Source organism: Solanum lycopersicum, chromosome 5 (assembly GCF_036512215.1).
Source record: "Solanum lycopersicum chromosome 5, SLM_r2.1".
Taxonomy (NCBI): domain Eukaryota; kingdom Viridiplantae; phylum Streptophyta; class Magnoliopsida; order Solanales; family Solanaceae; genus Solanum; species Solanum lycopersicum.
The window spans coordinates 54,561,692-54,583,099 of NC_090804.1; the positions used below are offsets into that span (position 1 = coordinate 54,561,692).

A 21,408-nucleotide genomic window follows, 5' to 3' on the forward strand; every position below is an offset into this window, starting at 1 on the left:
GAGTTTGACAATGAGAAGTTTAATTAGTGTCCCTAGAGAGAGATAAAACTGTGATATATATATATATATATATATATATAATTGTCGCATATCTTCTTTCTGTGACCTATGTTTACACATATCTTCTTTCTGTGACCTATGTTGCCACATATCTTCTTTGTGTGACATATATTGTCACATATCTTCTTTCTGTGACATATGTTGCCACATTTATTCTTTATGTGATATATGTTACCACATATCATCTTTGTGTTACATATGTTGCCACATATATCCTTTTTGTTTGGGCATATGTAGATAATTTTGTGGTGTTTTTTACAACATAGGTTATATATGTTTCCACATACACCACATTTCTTCTTTCCATCATAATTGTCATCTGTTTCAACAAAAAAAATCATCAATATTATCAGCAAAAATAAATACTTCACCAATTTTCTTATACAACTTATCAACAAAAAAAGTAATTCACAATGGTATGCATAACCATTAATCTAATCAATGGTGGATATTGTTTCTTTACATCACAATTGACGACTTCGACTTTTTTATCTTTCTCTTTTGCTTTCTTTTTCAAGTTCTCCTTCTCCATCTCTAGGTCCTTCTCCTTCTCCTTCTTGTTCTCTTTGACTTTTGGGTTTTAGTGTGATACAAAGCAGTAGTCATTATTTTTTTCTTTCACTTATTATTGATGGTGATTGAGAAATAGATTTTTTCAATCTCACACACTTCAAATATTTGTGGACAACTAAACAAAAATATATTTTTTAAATCATATGAACAAAATGGTCACAAAAAGAACAGCAAAAAATAACAAAAAATGAATTTTCACTGCATGTTACCATTACATATACATTTTCTCAAATTATGGCCTTTTGGGTTTGTTAACTTTCTTTCTAAAATAATAAATAATAGGTACCATTATACTATTATTGATTTTTCACATCTATAGAACGATTTATTCTTCATTAACCCAAGAAAAAAAGCTTTATATTGTTCCAAAATTGTAAAATCTCTTAAGAAAATGACTTACCCATTTTAAGTTAAAGATAATTTTTAGTTCAGAAAGAGGAGAAAATCACGACAGGAGACGAGAAGGAAGATAAGATAATGGGGGAGAATATCTGTTTTGATAGTTGGATTTTCAGACTTTCTAAAGAGGAAGAAGAAGAGAAGAGAGAACATTGAGAGAAGAAGAAGAGAAATACCTATTTTTATTTATTTGTTTTTTTTTTAAAAAGAATGGCTTGTATAGAATTATAGAAGTTGAAAAATAAAGTGTTTTTTTGTATTTTATAAAAGATTAGAAAGTTTTGAAAATGTTAATTTGGTCCCAAATTTACTTAATTAAAATTTTGAAATATTTGACCAGCTTTTGGTCAATTTGTCACCAAAAACTAAACTAAGACTTATTTGACACCTTTCATTTAATTTTCTAAATTGACTCAGGATCTTTTTGGTCTTTTCCCACTTTGTTAAACCCTAAGATACATCGTTTTTACCCTAAATCATCATATTTTAGTCAGTTTAAGCCTAGAAACATAACAAGAATTTATCTAAGTCAAAATCATAAATCAAAACTTAGAAAATTAGAAGCAAGAAGGGAGAAAAAGGTCAAGAACCCTAGTTCAAGAACGCAACAAGAATCTAGAAGTTCCAGCCCCGAAACTAAATATTTCTCCGTGAATTTCAGCACCAGGTATATGAGATTTCACTAGTGGATTCCGTTCACCTATTGGGTCCCTAGTTTTCTGACAGACTCTTGATTCCTATATCATGATTAGACCTAGGGTTTCCAGAACTTCAATGGAACTTCATGAATTAAATAGTTATATGTTCCAAAATACATTACCATTATATTACTCAGATTATTGTATGAATTCCAGAACCCTAGCTATATATTTCTTTAGTTCTTGAATTACACATGCTAGGTTAGATATTTATGTTATTTCAAATATACATGCCTTAGTTATAAATGCAGAATTACTAGATTAATTGTTGCATTCTCATTTTGCATGTTTTGTTTTGAGCTATACAATATTTACTGAAACTCAGTCATAGTTAGTTAATTACGTAGTTCATTGGGAGTAGTATAATATTGAGTTGGACTAGGGTTCACCGTACCCAATTAATCGCAGAATCACTAGCCAAGTAGGTTGTAAGTCCCCTATTAGGCAATCAGTTTAGTGATCACTCCAGCATGCCTTAATACCTCTGGAAGGGTATAGTGGGTCCTCTCTATGGGGAGGACACATCAAATGTCCATATTTAGCTCATGTGATTTTATTATCGGTTATTAGTAGCTCCCACAGTTCAGTCAGACTCTATCACATTGACCATATTTACAGATCAGTTAGTATTCAGTCTCAGCATGTTATAAATTTGGTCATTGCATCCAGTTATCTTAGAATTAAGTATATCATATTTAGATTATTGTACTTGCTTTTGTGCTTGTTCAGTTATGTTTTATTCAGCTTTTTTACTCTATCATACATGCTCAATACCTTCAAGTACTAACACATACATGCGCTTAGATCGATTTCTGATCTCCAGTTCAGCAGAATCAGTGGTGAGTCTTCATTCTCATTGGACAATACTCATGAGTTTATTTCAATCTTTTAGACAATTAGTTTCAGTTTTTGCTAGACTTAGCTGCGACTTCTCCCAGCATTTCTAGTCAGATGGAGGCTTATTTCTGACATAGTTTCTGCTTAGTATTGAATTAATAATTTCTTTATATTAAACTCATTAGTATTTCATTTATCTCAGTTATAGAATATGATAGTTCCCAACTTTTAAGTTTAAATTATGATTTAGCTTCCGCATTCAATTTATTATCTTTAATATGCTCATGATCATGCCAACAGGGTTAACTTGGAATCATTTGTGGTATAGATTTCGTGTCCGCGCCTCGGGGGTAGCTCAGGGCGTGACACATACCTTCTTAGAATCTACAATAACTACTCTATATCCCTTTTTTCCAGTAGGATAGCCTAAAAAGAAGCATGAACCTGCTCTAGGCTGATATTTGCCTCTTTCACGTGATAATGTAGAAGCATAACACAAACATCCAAAGCTTCTTAAATGATGATAAGAAAGTTTATGATTAAACAAGAGTACATAAGTAGTATTACCTTCGAGTACTCTCTATGGTAACCTATTGATCAAATATGTTGCAGTGAGTATGTATTCTCCCCAATAAGAAGTTGGAATTTTGGAATGGAACATCAAGGCTCTAGAAATTTCCAATAAGAGCCTATGTTTCCTTTCCACAATTCCATTTTGTTGGGATGTGGTTGTGGAAGAAGTGTGATGTAGAATTCCCTGTGATTGTCAAAATAAAGAAGTTATGGCACTCTTCCCTATTTCCAAGGCATTGTCCCATCTTATTTATTTCATTTATCATTGAACTTTCTTTCTATAATGCATAAGAAAAACATAAGTACTAAAAAAACATTTGATTTAGCAGGCAACAAATAAGTTCAAGTCCCTCTGCTGAAGCCGTCCACAATTGTGATAAAGTATTTATAACCATTATAAGTACGAACCTTATCGGGACCCAAAATATCAATGTGAAGAAGATCAAAAATTCTTTTACTCTTGATATGACTAATTGGAAATGGTCTGGACTGTCTTGCTAAGGGGCAGACAGTGCAAGTGCATTCAAAATTTGAGGAGAATGAAATTGAACTGATACATTTCATTGCATTGAAAGGAAAATGCCCCAATCTTACATGCCATAAAATTACATCAAATTGTGATTTAGCTAAAATTGGGACAGAAACTGAAGCTAGAACAGAATAAAAAATAAATCTCTTAGGAAACAAAACTAAAAAAAAGAAAGAGAACTAGCTGTCTGATGAAATGAAACTATATTATTTGTAGCAAGAGGTTGAGTCCCAGTAGGCTCTAAAATGTATATTCAGTATTTGTGATAGAATATATACCTTCACTTAACAGACGAATAGACCATATCCCTTACTACACTAATGAATATAACCAGAAAGTTAAATGCAGTAAAATCAAAACAATGATTTTATGTGGAAACCTCCTTACTTAAGGGAGTAAAACCACGACCTGTCTCACAGGATTTTCAATTGTTTTCACTAATCTTTAAAAGCAAAAGTAAAACACGATTACAAAAAATGTGAGAAGAAGTTTTTAATCTCACGTTAAAGCAATAGTCTCTATTGCTTAACAAGCTTAAGTAGAAAACAATCTACCCACTAAGCTATCCCACTTGGACAACCTAGACTATTAACACTACCCACTGATTCCTTTATAGTGTCAGGAATAGTTTACAATATAAAAACAAGAGAATATATTCCTAAACAGCTACACTAAAAGCTCCAGAGATTTCTGCTGTTCTTGGAATAATTCTACCTTTTGTTTACTAGCAGCCTTTGCAAATGTTCTTGAAAAGTTCTATCTCAAGTTGAAAAAACTACCAAAGATGTTTAGGAAAGTGCCTTTTATATGGACAAGTCACTTTCCTTAAACTCTTTGCCATTGGTTAGAGAAGTCTCACTTTTTGACGCCATCGGGAAGTGTCGACCTACTTTCTGTACCGTCTCCAATTGGCAATCAACTGGCTCGTCAAAATGAGAGCCTGGTACCTCTACAAGGTCCCTATGTTTGTTTCATCTTCAACATTCATGTAAGAAACTTGGTACCTTTACGAGGTCCCTAAGTTTGTCAAATCATCAAAACTGCAAATAACATTTTCCCCCTTTTTACTGATGACAAACAATGGCTCTCAGATCTCCTCCAACTTTTGCTCCCCCTTACTATATTCCCCCTCACTGTTTTCCCCCTCACTGTATTCCCCCAGACTGTATGATCATTCAGCTACTTACCAGTTTTAGTTCCCCCTTTTGGCATTATAAAAAAGATATGCAGTAAACCAGTGATGTCAACAGTAATACAGAATAAGATCAAAGCTAAGAAGCAATCAATCAGGAAGGGAAAAGCATTCACAAAAGACTATAATTAGAACAACAGAGGAATAAGTTAACATGCATTCCACAATAACATTAATACATTAAAATTAAACTGATTATCCAACAACATAAAGATAAGCCAGAAAAAAAACGACACAAGGGAGGGTGTTTAATAGGCTAGGAAGAGGGAGGAGGATAAGACAGGGACTGGATGATGAGAGTGAGTCGTGCATTGGCAGCATCATTATCTTTAATTGCCTTCTCCTGTGAGGCAGTGATCTTAGCCTTCAAATCTGCATTCTCTCTCTCCAAAGCTTGTACCACGGAAGAACCAGGTCCCTCATTCTGTGCAGTAAGCAGTTCAGCTTTGAGTATAGCAATTTCTGCCTCTTTACCACTCAACCGCACAGAGAGCTCCTCAACCTCATGCTTAAGCTGATCCTGATCTTCGATGAGTTGAGCCATCTTGCTCTTGGGATTTCCTCTCCCTTCAATACACTCACACTCGACCAGGGTACTCTCTGAGATAGTCTCTTTAACCGTCCCAACCCTTCCAACACTGAGAGGAATTTGAAAATGCTTGAATACTTCCATGAGAAAGTACCCGTATCCCATTCCATGAACACCTTTCCTCTCAATGACGGTTTTGTAGATATGCTCAAGCATAAGACCTGGGAGATCAGGGCTTCGAAGCTGCACAACATCTCCATCACAAACAAGTCAGCAGCAGTTGCTGAGGTCCTTTTTTCAGTGCGAGGAAGGAGAAATTTGTTGATGAACTCGAAGACTAACTGGTACTCTCTCTTCATGATCTTCTATAAATCCCAGCAACCTTGGTTGTGGGTATCTTAGAAATCCAGGAAGCAAACTCAGAAGAGCAAGTTCTTCCCAGCACAGACCGAGTTCCCTCTCAAGGCATCCTCAGAATTTTACTCAACAAACCCTCATCTAGATGTACAACAATGTCATTGACCCATGTGAGGATACTCCCATCTTCTTTGAAATGAACATTATCATAAAATTTGCACACTTCTTCTTCATAGAGGATGGGGGATTTTTCGTTGAACAAATGCAGCCATGATTGAATTTCAACCATATCATGAAGAGAGTCCATGCCGGGAAGAGTTATGATTCCCATATGATAAACTCTCCCAGCCAAGACGGCTTGCTTTCTCAGGCTGTCAACAACTTCATGCATGTTGACACTTTCATCTCTTCTGGCTTGGGCACTAGGTCCCTGTGATCTCTTCTTTTTGCCTCCAGAACTTTTCTTTTGGACTTTGTGTTTTCAACCTTCTTTGAAACCTTCCCCTTTTTCTTCTTTGCCTTTTTCTTCTTACCTTTCTTTTCCACTTCCTCAACGGACAACTCAACAACATCAGTCTCAGGTATTTTGAAATTTGATACCTTGAAGGTTTTTGCAGTTCTAACTGCAGCAGTAGAACGTGCACCGGCGTTCAAGGCATCGGCCATCAATTTTTGAGCAGAAGACCTAGTGGTGGGTCTTCTCCTAGGGGTCTCTTCTACAAACTTCTCCTTCCCTTTTCTAGATATCTCACCTTCTCTTTGATCAACCTTCCATTTTAAATGTTCCTCCTCACTTTCAGAAGAGGAGGAAGAGGAGGAGGAAAAAAGATACCTTCCAATATCAGGAGTTTTATCAAAAATGGGTTGAGTGTTTCTTACCTCTTCCCTCTGCAGAACTTCTGTTTGCTCAGCCCTTGCTTCTTTCCGCATCATAGCCAAGCTCTCAATCACCAACTCTTCAGTTGCTGCCAATATATTGGACTCAGATGCCTTATGCTTGGGTATATATCCTTCAAAGAGATTGTCAGGCAGCATTTATTGCAATGGACTAGGTCCAGTAGGCAAGCATGTACTGTTTAGATCTATGGCATAGAAGGGATTTTCGGGTGTGTCTTGCTGAGAACTAGAAGGGGCATTGGGTCTGGACCGTACAGTAGACAGAGAGTAAAAAGCAAGTGGCTCTATTTTTCTAAGAGCATTTAGCATCTGTTTAGAGGTAGAAGAAGGAGAAGTCATGTTTGAAGGACAAAGGAAGAAAGGTTTTCGAACAGAGAGAGGACGAAGAAGAAACAAAGTTTGCCTTTTTAACTTTTGTTTAAACCCTTCTTGAAACAAAAGGAATGCTAAAGGACGGATGTGGATTCCCAAAAGAAGTAAAGAGGGTTTTTAAAAGGCGTGAAAAGGTGTCAGGTCCGTGATTGGATGTGTCGCTTGAGAAAGAAGCGATGGGACTAATGGTCAGACTGACCGATGACTGGAACGTGGCATTATAACCCATCATAATTTTCAGTTTCAAATTAATTTAGAAATGTTAACCTGGACAGGTACCAAGTACCATACCACAGTTACATCCTCATTCCCCAGTTGTTCTAGTTATTTTCTTTGCTAAGCAAGTCCTTCCGGAAAGTATACCTATAAAAGGTACAAAAAGGATCTTTATTCAGATATTTAATATTCACACAAAGGATACCTGCACTACAGTTTTAGCCATCAAGGGAATTCAACTGTTGGAAGCTAAGAACCTCACTTAGAGATCAACATGCCCAACTTCAACCGATTTCTCTCAAATTGATCTTTACAGAGAGCCTTGGTGAAGATGTCTGCAATTTGCACCTCCGTTGGACAATATGTAAGCACAATATTTCCCTTCTCAACATTATCTCTCAAAAAGTGATGTCTAACATCAATATGTTTTGTTCTCTTATGATGGACTGCATTCTTTCCCATACTAACAACACTAGTATTGTCACATATAAGAGGAATTACTTTGATGTGAATCCCAAAATCTTCCAAGTGTTGCCTGATCCACAGCAACTGTGAACAACAGGCTGCAGCAGCTTCAGCAGTTAAGAGAGCCACAGAGTTCTGCTTCTTGGTTCCCCAAGAGATAAGTGATTATCCAAGGAAATGATCCATTCCAGTACTCTTCTGGTCAACTTGATAACCAGCAAAGTCAGCATCTGCAAAACCAACTAAATCAAAAGGGTCACCTGCTTGATAGAAGAGAACCAGGTCCCCTGTTTTCTTCAAGTATTTAAGAATAAGTTTTGCAGCCTTCAAATGTGAATCACGAGGACATGGTTGAAACCTGACACACATTCCAACACTATAAACAATGTAAGGCCTGCTAGCAGTCAGATATAACAAGGATCCAATGACTCCCTTGTACATTGTTTGATTCACAAGAGGATCAGATTCCTCTACTACAAGCTTGGAATTTGTTCCCGTAGGAGTATCAATAGGTTTAGAGTCAAACATATTGAATTTCTTCAGTAGCTCCTTAATGTACTTCTCCTGACAGATTGAAATCCCATTTGATGATTTCTTGATTTGTAAATCAAGGAAGAATGTCAGTTCACCCATCATGCTCATTTCAAATTCCTTTCCCATTAATGCTGAGAATTCTTCACACAAATGTTCTGAAGTAGCTCCAAAAATTATGTCATCCACATACACTTGAATGATAAACAATTCTTGTTCTCTTTTTAATAAGAACAAAGTATTGTCTATCTTGCCTCTTTTGAAACCATTCTTCAACAGAAACTTTGACAGCCTTTCATACCATGCTCTTGGAGCCTGCTTCAGACCATACAGGGCTTTATTCAATCTGAACACATGATCTGGTAGCTCTGCATCTTCAAAACCAGGAGGTTGCTTGACAAATACCTCCTTTTTGAGATCTCCATTCAGAAATTCACTCTTCACATCCATTTGATACAGCTTGAACCCCATGAATGCAGCAAAAGCTATTAAAATTGTAATAGCCTCCATTCTGGCAACAGGTGCAAAAGTCTCATCATAGTCTGTTCCCTCTTCTTGATTATATCCTTGAACCACCAACCTGGATTTATTTCTAGTAATCACTCCATTTTCATCAAGCTTGTTTCTGAAAACCCATCTGGTTCCTATTACTGTTCTGCCTGCAGGTCGAGGAAACAGGTACCATACCTTACTTCTTTCAAACTGATGAAGTTCTTCTTACATAGAGTTGATCCAATCTGCATCACCTAATGCTTCTTTCACATTCTTGGGCTCAATAGATGATATGAATGCTGAAAATGCAACTAGCTTTCCTTTTTTTGATCCAGTATGAATTCCAGAATTCAAAGGAGAAATAAGATTATCAAGAGGATGTGATGAACTATGCTTCCATCCTGATCTTGGAGCAAACTGGTTGAGTTGATCAGCATGTTCTTCTTCATCAAGAGAGACATCATTTTCTGGGGAGTTTGATGTACCCTGGCTTGAATTCTAAGTAGTACCAGGTACCTCATCACATTTTCCCACCTCATCAGCCTCTTCAGGTAGACTATGATTATGATCCTCACAATAATTTTTTATTTGTTGTCCTGCATCATATTCAGTTCCTTCAATTTTTTGCGAATTTAACAGTTTGATTACATCATCTTCATCATTTGATCCATTATTCCTCAAGCTTCCATCTTCATCAAATACAACATGAATCTTTCTTCAATGCATTGAGTTCATTTGTTGAATATTCTGTAAGCCTTTTTCGATGAAGAATATCCAACAAATACTCCTTCTTCACTCCTAGGATCAAATTTTCCCAGATCATCCTTTCCATTGTTCAGCACAAAACACCTGCATCCAAATGCTCTAAGATAACTCAACATAGGCTTTCTGTTGTTAAGCAGCTCATAGGGAGTCTTATTCAAACCAGCTCTTATCAGACACCTGTTGGTAACATGACATGCTGTGTTAACAGCTTCAACCTAGAAATTTTGAGGAAGATTTCGTTCAATAATCATAGTTCTGGCAATGTTCACCAAGGTTTTGTTTTTCCATTCCACTACTCCATTTTGTTAAGGAGTTCTAGGAGCAGAAAAATTATGACTCGTACTATTCTCAATGCAGAATTTATGCAGTTTTGAGTTCTCAAACTCAGTACCATGATCAAATCGAATGCTGCAAATGACTTGATTCAATTTGGTCTGAATCATTTTGAAAAACACCACCAACTCTTCAAGTGTTTCTTCCTTTGATTTCAAGAATCTTGTCCATGTATATCTCGAGTAATCATTAACAATCACCAAAATGTACTTCTTGCCATTTCTGCTTTGAACCTTCAGGGGTCCATACAAGTCCATGTGAAGCATATCCAGAGTTCTTGATGATGTTACTTGCTTTTTAGGCTTAAAGGATGATCTGATTTGTTTTCCTTTAACACACGCTTCACAGATTTTATTTTCATCAAACTTCAGCTTTGGCAGACCTCGGACCAGGTCCTTAGAAATATGTTTGTTCAATAAAGATGAGCTTACATGCCCCAGCCTACGATGCCAAAGATCAGCATTCTCATTCTGAGAGCTAAGACATGTCAGGTCATCTCCATGAGACGTTTCTAAGTTGACCACATACATATTTTTACTTCTGTGAGCAGTTAGAATAACCTTCTTTGTAGTTAGACTCATCACAGTGCACTTCTCAGAAGTAAATTTGACTTCATTTCCTTTGTCACAGATTTGAGACACACTTAAAAAACTGTACTTCAACCCATCCACATGATACACATTGTCAATTGAATCTTCAAGAGATTTTCCCACTTTGACAACTCCCAAAATGTACCCCTTCTTACCATCACCAATAGAGACACCTCCTCCTTTAAGTGTCTTGAGTGAGAGGAAATTTTTTACATCACCAGTCATATGTTTAGATCATCCATTATCCATATACCAACATTCACTGTTGCTCCTCTCACTCACCTGCACCAAGAATCACTTGTTTAGCTTGGGAACCCATTTCAATTTGAGTTCCCAGAATGCAGACAAAGGAGTGATTAGATTGTATTTAGTCCAATAGGGTAGATTTTGAAGCTTTCTAACAAAGGACATTGGGGCAGTGACATAATTTTTCTTTGAAAATCTGTGGGTTGAAACATTCTTTGGAGGACCAGGTCTCTCTTTTGGTAAATTTTGCCTTTCAGCATAATTAGAGAGTCTTCCATAGGAGTTTCTCCAACCAACACACTCTCCCTTTAAATGCCCATTCTTACCACAATGAAGACAGAGTATATTGTCAGACACAAACACATACTTGGTGTGAGGATTATAAGGAGGAATGATGTTCAAACTTCCTAGTCCTTTCTTATTGAAATTACTCTGATTTGTTGCATTTGACAATAACTTTGAGGATTTTGTCCACTTAAGAGTTATTTAAAGTTCTTCCTTAAGTTTGACAATATCCTTTTCTAATTTGTTGCTCTTTTCCAATGACAGACCAAGGTTTTTCTCAGATTTTTTCAATTTTTCTTGAATTTCAACTTGTAAACCATTTGACATTCCATTTAGCTTTTCAGCTTCTTCAGTTATCTGATTCAACTGGTTCTTAAGTTCAGAATTATCAGACTCTATAGACACCATTCTTGACATCTTCCCTTCAAGTTTAACTTTGTTGTCAGTTAAACTGTCAATTTCAGTATTCTTGATGTCTCTTTCAGATGTTAACTCAATTACAGAATCAATCATGACTTTTGCCAACGTTCTCAATTTTTTAAGAGAATAATTATCCAAGTCATTTTTCATATCAAGAAGAGTTACCTGGTCGTCCTCTTCTTCATTTTCTGTATGAGCCATGAGATCAAACATTTCATTGAAAATGGTTTCCTCCTCATGTACAGCCACCATAGACACATCATTTGGTTCATCGGGATCTTCTGAATCACTTGAAGAATTACCCCACGCAGCAAGAGCCTTTTTGACCACCAAATCTGCAACCGCTGTTCGATCTCTCTTACCGAGTACCAGGTCCCTTCTCTTCTCTTTGTCACTTCTTGGTTTTTGATGTTCCTTCTTTTCATTCTTGAGCAGAGGACACTCTCTGATAAAGTGCCCAGCTTTTCCACACTTGTAGCATGAATTACCTTGAGTAGCATTTCGAGTAACATTTGTTCCTATTTTAAAAACTTTATTTTTTCTCACAATTTATTGAAATATGTTGATGAGATATGTCATATCATCATCACTAGAATCTTCACTTGATTTGTACTTCTTCATCAATGAGTTGTCCTTATTAGTTTCCTTCTTTGATGAATCGTAATTTCGATTCATCTCATGTGTCTTCAAATTTCCAATCAAAGCATCTATAGTCAGCACCTTCAAATCTTTGGCTTCTGTGATGGCATCAACCTTGCTTTCCCAAGATTTTGGAAGAATTCGAAGTACTTTTCTTACTTGTTTGCTCATGCTTATAGGTTCACCAAGACTTCGCAGCTCATTTGTAATGGAAGACAATTTTGTGAACATGTCATGAATTGTTTCTCCTTCCTTCATTTTGAAGTTCTCATACCGAGAGGTAAGCATGTCAATCTTTGATTCTTTGACTTGTTCAGTTACTTCATGAGCAGTCTTCAAACAATCCAAAATTTCCTTAGCAGACTCACAAGCTGACACCCTGTTGAACTCATCAGGTCCTATCCCACAGACAAGAAGAGTTTTTGCTTTGTAGCCCTTTTCAATCTTTTTTCTATAAGCTTCGTCGTATTTCTGTCTAGGCTTAGAAACAAGATTAGTTTTCTCTCCATCCTTTTCTTCCATCATAGGAATAAATGGTCCATCAAGTACAATATCCCATAACTCGCTGTCTTCAGCCATAAAGTAATCATGCATTCTAACTTTCCACCAACTGTAGAAATGTCCATTGAAACGAGGAGGTCTTGTTGACGACTGACCTTCTTCGAGATTAAGTGGAGCAGTCATTCTAGAACAAATATCACTTCCTTGGTGTTAACCAAATAGAGAGTGCCTGCTCTGATACCACTTGATAGAATATATGCCTTCACTTAATATAATAATGGACCAGGTCCCTTACAATACTAATAAATATATAACCAGAAAGTTAAATGCAGTAAAATCAACACAATGATTTTACGTGGAAACCTCCTTGCTTAAGGGAGTAAAACCACGACCTGTCTCACAGGATTTTCAATCGTTTTCACTAATCTTTAAAAGCAAAAGTAAAACACGAATTACAACAAATGTGAGAAGAAGTTTTTAATCTCACGTTTAAGCAATAGTCTCTATTGCTTAACAAGCCTAAGTAGAAAACAATGTACCCACTAAGCTATCCCACTTGGACAACCTAGACTTTTAACACTACCCACTGATTCCTTTATAGTTTCAGGTATAGTTTACAATATAATAACAAGAGAATATATTCCTAAACAGCTACACTAAAAGCTCCAGAGATTTCTGCTGTTCTTGGAATAATTCTACCTTTTGTTTACTAGCATCCTTTGCAAATGTTCTTGAAAAGTTCTATCTCAAGTTGCAAAAACTACCAAATATGTTTAGGAAAGTGCCTTTTATATGGACAAGTCACTTTCCTTAAACCCTTTGCCATTGGTTGGAGAAGTCTCACTTTCTGACGCCATCGGGAAGTGTGCACCTACTTTCTATACCGTCTCCAGCTGGCAGTCAACTGGCTCGTCAAAAATGAGAGCCTGGTACCTTTACAAGGTCCTGTGTTTGTTTCATCTTCAACATTCAAGTAAGAAACCTGGTATTTTTACGAGGTCCCTAAGTTTGTCAAATCATCAAAACTGCAAATAACAATTTGACTTCACCAAAAACTTCAGGGCTCTTTAAGAAAGGGCCCTGCAAAACACAACCTGTAGATGTGAACATGATGACACACTTTGAAGATAGACCTAGTTCATGAACTAAGAGTAAATTATATCTGAAACTTGGGATATGAAGGACATTTGTGAGTATAAAAGCAGGAAAAGCGAAATAGATCATGCATTAGTAACCTTTACGCTAGATGAATTAGGTAACCTAACCATTAAAGGATTAGGTAAGGGAATGAGAGATAAGAAAGAGTTAGGATCAAACATATATGTTCAGAGGCCCCTGAATCAATAATCCAAGATTTAGAATATGAATTATCTACTGAATAACAAGAGGGAAAATGTTCAAAAAATATACCAGCAGCCGAGTTGACATTTACTTCTCATCCAGCAGGTTTTCCTTCTTGAATATGTTTTAAGAGATGAACAAGCTGAGTGAATTGATTTGGGGAGAGTTGTTGAGCAACATTAGGGTTCTCAGAAGAAGCAAGAATAGATTGATTCCCATCTGGTTCTTCCATTGAAGCTGCCGAGTTAATTTTCACAGTTCCTTGAAATTTCTTAGTTTTGGTGAACTTAAAATCTGCTGGGAAACCTATTAGCTGGTAACAATTATCGATCGTGTGATTAGTAATTTTACAATAATTGCATAATTGGTTGACCTTCTTTCCTTTGTAAGATGTGTTTCCTTTGAAATAAGTATTTCAAGGCTTCTGTTTGTAGTTGAATCCAGATCCATCCCATTCTTCTGTTGAGTGTTGGGTTGATTTTCTGAGATAGTTGGTTTTCCTATCATGAAAGAAGATCTATCTCCAGGAAACTGAGAAGACAAATGATTTTAGCTCTGATTTTCATCCTGCATCAAGAGAGAGTATTCATGATTCACAACGGGTAATGGATTAAGCATTAGAATATTGCTTTTGGCGGGTGCATAGGTATCATTCAGTCCCATGAGGAAATAAATTAGCCACTCATCTCTTTTGAATTGAATCATCTTCTTTTTTTCCCTTCACATTAACACTCACATGTGCAAAGCATATTAGCGTTAAAAGTGTCTAACTTATTCCATAACCTTTTCATCTTGGTGAAGTATTCAACAATATCATTAGATACTTGGGTTAAATCTACTAATTCTTTCTGCAACTGATACAACTGTGCCCCATTGGGCTGGCCTACATGTTCAAGATCTGACCAAAGATCTTTGGCTGTTCTGGAATAAAGAACACTGGAAGCAATATATTTAGAAAGAGAATTTAAAAGCCAAGATGTTACCATATAATTGCAGCGATTCCAGAGTTTAAAGGTCGGATTAATCAAGGTTGGAGGAGGACGAGCTTCATCTATGAAACCCAACTTGTTTTTCGCTGAAAGAGAGATAAGAATAGACCTTCTTCATCCCGAATATCCTTTGCCATCAAAAGGAGTATTGACCAGGACCATTCCTGGTGTATCAGATGGATGAAGAGAGTATGGATGAGAATTGTCAATGGTGATTCCATTATCTTGTTGAACACTTGTATTAGGAGTGCCTTCAGTGCTCTCCGAAGTGGAGTTTGGCATCTTTGAAAGGAATGAAGAACAAAAAAATCGAAGAAATTGAAAATATATAAGCTAGTGGATGTTACTACTCTGATACCATGTAGAAATATAGGACATAATGTATGGAAAATTTTCTGTATTCTCTTATGATCAATGTACAAATTTCTACCACTATTTATGTATGTAATTGCTGAAAAGTAAATGTAAAACAAAATTAACGTATTTACTCTAATTATGGATGATTTTATTCTTTACTGTGTATACAATTATTCTTTCTACAACTGTGTATCTTGTGAGTTGTGCATATCTTAGTGAGTTTTCAATTCCAATCAAACGATCCAAATAGATGGCTAGCCCAACTTGTCTGTAAGGAGTCCATTCTCCTCTTTCTTATCTTGGTTTACAACATTAATATGAGTGATTCCCTTTTTGTGTGAATGCAGCCTCTTATCTTAAAGAATCCCCTAGCTTGAACCACTGCACTCTGGATTTCTGTTTGTAGATTGTCTCTTCAACCATGCTCCATTTATTCAAGTGTGCCCTTAGCTCCTTTTCTTCATCGATCATGCATTGGCTTATAGGTATAGTTCTCATGTGACTTTGCTTATCCACCAGCTCACTTCTGAGTTTGTGAACCCTTTCTGGTAACCCCATGTACTCTCTTTGATTTAGTTGCTTCATTTCCCTTCTCACCTTCATTAGACTCTGCCAGACCCGTTGCTTACATTTCCTTCTAATTTGCCAGCTTGCATTGACCTAAGTCTTGAAATCTGGATGTTGAGCTAAACAGTTAAAAAATTTAAAAGATCTTTTGCTTGTATCCCTGTGTTCCTCTACATTTATACTCAGAGGAGAATGATTGAAAATAGTGGATCCAGAAACAACACTTTTACTATTGGCATATGCAGTACCCACTCAGCATTAACCAGTGCTCTATTAATTCTACTGAACACATGTCCATTTGTCCAGGTGAGTTTCCTTCCAAATGTGGTCAGCTCAGTTAAATTATAATCTGTTATGCATTTAAAAATCCCTTGTTTCTGTGCTGTGTACTTGACTACCAACAGGTCTGTCCTCTACTGTCAAAATGGAATTAAAATGTCCCATGATCAACTATGTTCAATGATGTGTGTGCTTAATTGTTGTATTACTGTCCAGAGAGGGATCCTAACCATATACTGCTGTAATTGAAACTTCATTTTTCTCCCTGAACTTTCTACTTTGTTGAACTTAATTGACCTGGATTCCAAACTACCCAAATGATTCCTTTCACATTGTTAGCAGAATTTGTGCACCACTCCCAGCTTGGCATTATTTTAGTAAAAACCTCATTTTCTTGTGTTACACCTCCTGATTAAAACCTCTTACATTCCAACTGACTAAAATATTTTATTTGGGGGTTCATGTTCAAAACTAACTTCCTCTCTTACTCCACTGTTTTGTCCAGTTCCAAGCATACAGATCTCTCCCTGTTCAGTAGTATTAGTCCATGTAGATTGCAGTGCCATTCTTTTGCTAGCCGATCTGTATCTCACAATTTGCCAGTTTCTTGCTCCTGTGTATTTGCATTATGTGTTTGTGCTCCCACTTCATGATTTGGTGGGATTAGTTTTGGCTTGTATTCACGGGAATGATCCACTTGTAAACATTTTTGACAAAATATCAGCTTCCGCTCGTGCCAAATTTGTTGCTCCAACTCACTCCCCTTAGGATCACGAAGCTTAATCATCTTAGGAAGAGGTCTAGTCACATCCATTTCGATAAGATTTCTCGCAAATGAAAATTCGACTTGCTTGTGTTGTCCATTCATCAGTATAGAGTGGTTTTCCAAAACTACTGCCAATTTTGCTTAGTACCACAGAATTCCAGCTGTTGAGGGGAAGGTTAGGGAGTTTTATCCATAACAGAATAGTGGTTAGGATTTCCTCATTGAAATTAAATTCTTTGAGCAAATAATGAGGACATACACACAACCCCTTATCCCTTTTGCTTTTCATTTGTAAATCTGACTACAAAATGCCCATCAGAGTGGTATAACACCATTGGTTCAGTAGAGAAAGACCACTGAGCTAGAATGTATACAACCACCGATGTTGCCCATTTCATATCATCCTCAGCTACATCTTTCGGCAGAATTTCGACTATCTTCTCCCCCTCAACAATTATTGGAGCTATATAGTTTAGATTTATACCTCTCGCAACAAATCTATTTGTGGATAACAGGTTCGGCCAAGGCTTCTCAGGTGCTGCCGCTGGAAGTTTAACTTCCTTTGTTCGTTACCCACTCTTTTCCCCCAGTTTACTGTTCCATTGACTTCAATGGGGTTTTTTCGTATATCCCCACCAGAACCTCGTTGATGCGGAATTCCGTCCATTCTTCCGTGCTTTCCTTTGTCCATATCTGAAGCCACCATCACCGTTCCCTCTAGTGTGCTCAGTTCTATCTCAGCTATTGTAGCTTGTTTTTATTTTCCTCCATTAGAACTAGTAGAGATTACATGCAGAATTTCCTCACCTTGATCTTTCTGTGTCAGTATCCGTAGTTGTACTCATCCCATTCCGGCGAGGTGCAAGTTAGTGCACTCTAACGTGCGCCCAGCTCAGAGAGAGAATAAGAGTAGCTCAAGTGCCTTTTCATTTGATATACTTGAAAAGGTAATCTACAGCTTTTTCCCATTTTACAACTTGAAAAAACTGAAAATTCTTTGTTCCAACTTTGGACAACAATCATTTATTGCTATGTAAGAAAGAACGAATTCTTGAATGTGAATGTCCTAATGTGCAAGTCATTTTTTTTATTCCCTTTTGCCAAAATTGTATCCATCTCAGGTCCTTAATAATAAAACCCTTGTCAATTTTACGTTCTGTCGCAAATTACTAACCGAAATAAGACTATTTTTGAGTTTAGGTACAAAAATACGTCCTTTAGATGAAAATTATTTTCAATATATTTATCTCCGACGTGTGTTATTAATTATTTGTCACCATTACTTACCATAAAAAAATTTGAACCTCTAAAACGGGGAAGGATTTTCAAGAATATCAGCTGATTGCATTATACGATTTCTAGAACTTAAGTCCATGTAGAGATTATCGTCATTTTGTCACAAAATGACATTGTTGCAAGTACTTGCGATATTTCTTGTTGTGCCTGAGAAGAGTAATTCCATTTATAGAAGCAAGATAGAGTAGTATGGTTATTTCTACCACAAATTTTGCATAGATCTATCTGAACAATCTCCTCTGGTTGGCTGTTCATGTTGGATGAATCACTAAATTGATGTTGAGAGGAGCTTCTGCCAAAACCTCTTCCACGTTGTTATTGTTGGTGTTGTCCTCTTCCTCTATTATATTCACCGTGACTTCTTCTTTGACTCTTTTGTGCCACAAAATCCAGATTGGAGTCGAGGCGTATGTTCTCAACTTGGTCATCTGTATCTTCTTTCATGTTGAAACCTCCAAGAGCGTTACAAAATTGTGTGAATGTAGGGTATTGCATTTTCCCTAGCATCACAATAAGGAAAAGTTTTGTATTTACTTCTAAGGCCTCTAGCAAAATTGATAACCTTGTTATCTTCATCTAATGGTTTGTGTATAGATATAAGTGTTACATCTTGTATTAAGATTAGCAAATCAGAAAAATCATAAAAGATGAAAGAAAAAAAACATAAAAACTATTCGAGTTCACAGAATTCACTGTGTATCCTTAATAAATTTAATACCCTCAAGTACACAAGGTACTCGAGGTTGCAAATTAATTCCTCCTAAGATTAAATGGATTATCCATTAAAGAAGTAGAGTACCTCAAACTTCAATAATTTCAACGAACTCAATATGACAGCAGTGAATCACACACACATATGATCGATCGATTTTGTTTTGTAAGGAATGTGTGCAAAAGAAGGGAAGAATTCAACGCTGAAAAATGAGAGAAAACCTCTCTATTTATAGCCAATAAAGGGTAGATGTCACAACTCTTAGGAAAGAAGACAATCTTCCAGAAAGGTTACAACAATTTAAAAAACACACAACCTTACCTTACAAATTTGTGAAGTTTCTGTATTCTTCAAATTAATGCACAATCTGATTTGTTCGTAAAGTTCTTATATTTTGCAAACCAAAGAAGTAAAAAAAAGTCAGAAGATTTAGTCTCGAAAAGTCAAACACACTTAAATTTCACATGGAGAGTAAAACTACAAAAAAAAAATTCCCTTTTAATAGAATACATATTAGTAATAATTGTCACATAATGACCATCTACCAATATTTACGAGATAATCTCCTAACTCAAAAAGTACAAGAAATAAAAATCGAACGTGATTATTACTCTGATTGAATAATATTCTATCTATCAGCAATGATCCCATACAAGTCACTTCCCTTGCTATTTTTTTCGTCCTTTTCTCAATTTCTATCATATTCCTATTTTTCTCAAGAAGACATTTAATTTCAAAAAGAAATTAAACTCAAGTTCAAATATTGTTAAAAGACAACATACAACATTTGTTCATTTACGTCTTCTCATAGTTATGTAAAATCAAGAATATTGAAAAAAATTTAAAGCGCATATATTAACGTTTATACACAAAATATCTTCTCTTATTGAAAAGAATACTGAAGGAGTGCAATGTTTCAATGCACTTGGGAATAAAATAAAAATAATCTTACCCATCCTAGGAAAACTTATTTACAGAAAATATACTCAAACATTTTAAGGAAGTACTAATTCATCCAAAAACTCTTCTATTATATGATAAAATAATATTCTTTTTCTTTCCAATAAGAAGAAATCAGAAAATAAAAGTAATTTCCTTACTTGTTACCTTCTATATTCAGATTAGCAAACTAAAAAAATAATAATAGATGAAATAAAAACTAAAAAAAACTATCTGAGTCCATAGAATCTACTATTTTCGTTAAGAAATTTAATCCCCTCAAGTACCCGAGGTTGCATATTAATTCCTCTCAAAATAAAATGGATTAACCATTAAAGAAGTAGCGGTGTCTCAAACTTCAATAATTTCAATGAACTCAAAATGATAGCAATGAATCACACACAGAGACACGATCGATCGATTTTGTTTTGTAAGAAAGTATGCCAAAGAAGGGAAGAATGCAATGCTGAAAAACGAGAGACAATCTCTCTATTTAGGCTCCGATAAATGTATAACGGAAGGTCTCGTTATATATGACGTAGATATAATATCGTTAGAGGACTACTCTCTAGTGAAATTATCATTATTGACTATGAAAAATCAAAGGATAATGTGTTGGATCCACTTACAATTGGCCTAACTAGAGAGGGAGGTGAGAAATCATCGACGGGAACGGGACTATGGACAAGAACAAGTCACTGTGGCGGTAACTCTACCTAGAAGACTTGAGATCTGACGATCTAGGTTCAAGGACATAAAACAAAGTCATTGATGATGGTTCAATGTTATCAATTATTATTTCATGGTTAATTCTCACGATAAGACAATGTTATGTAACTAGGATAAATGCATAAGGACTTTTTAAAGGTTTTTAAGTTTGATACTGGGTATATAAAATAATGTATCTACGGGATAACACATTTAGAAACCACCTATGTGACTGTGAAATGTAAGCCGCTTTCAGGAGAATACGGTAAGTCCAGTTCTCTAAGCACTTACAAACCTAGATGGATTTATGGCTGAAACGAACAAAACAATGAGAACTAACAACACTTCAAGAGTTGATTGTGTGACTTAGATTGTCTAGGCATACAAAAAAGCTCTGCGGTTCAACGATATCAAATCTATCGATTGACCGAGTATATCAGATTATATGTTCACTACGGAAAGTTTAAAGAAAACCTACCTATTCTGATGTGATTAACCCTTACCTACTTTTTCAGATGCGATTAAAGCTTACTTACGAATCACATAGTTTTTCATGCCTATGATTTTACAAATAGTCATTCTCCATTCATGTGGGGATTGTTGGGTTTAACAAAATATGAATGGGAAAAGAGAAGAGAAAAATGGAAAAGTGAGAGAACCAATTTTGGAGGGAAAAATGAAAAGTCATTTCACCATATTGGTAGAAGAAAGCAAATTGTTGTCCTTATATTAGGAAACACTTTTTTTTACTTGTTAAAGGGTTAAGAAGAAGGTGCCCCTCGCGCCTTCGCCGTCGCTCGCTCGACATCAGCCTCGGCCTCGGATTTGAATTTTAATTTGAATTTGATTGATTGATAAATTGTTTGGACAAAATTTATTTAATAAATTTTGTTGATCGAATAAATACTGTTAATGGGAAGGTCCTTATGAAAAGGACATTTGACAATGTGTTGAC

General features: G+C 36.0%; 1 protein-coding gene across 1 annotated transcript; it reads right to left on the bottom strand.

The window, feature by feature from the left end:
- Window positions 1–11,140: 11,140 nt before the first annotated feature.
- Window positions 11,141–12,682, bottom strand: LOC138348896 (DNA repair protein RAD50-like). The gene is made up of 2 exons (XM_069298493.1): window positions 11,962–12,682; window positions 11,141–11,877 (listed from the first exon to the last, which is right to left on the bottom strand). The coding sequence occupies exons 1-2, from the start codon at window positions 12,680–12,682 to the stop codon at window positions 11,141–11,143; spliced, it is 1,458 nt and encodes a 485-aa protein (XP_069154594.1).
- Between the last annotated feature and the right edge of the window lie 8,726 nt (window positions 12,683–21,408).

What these genes read in the sequence shown, in the direction of transcription:
- LOC138348896 (XM_069298493.1), bottom strand. Translation starts at nt 12,682, where the DNA reads ATGACTGCTCCACTTAATCTCGAAGAAGGTCAGTCGTCAACAAGACCT. An exon ending in GATGAAGAAGTACAAATCAA is followed by an intron (nt 11,878 to 11,961) that starts GTGAAGATTCTA and finishes TTTTTAAAATAG; the next exon opens with GAACAAATGTTACTCGAAAT.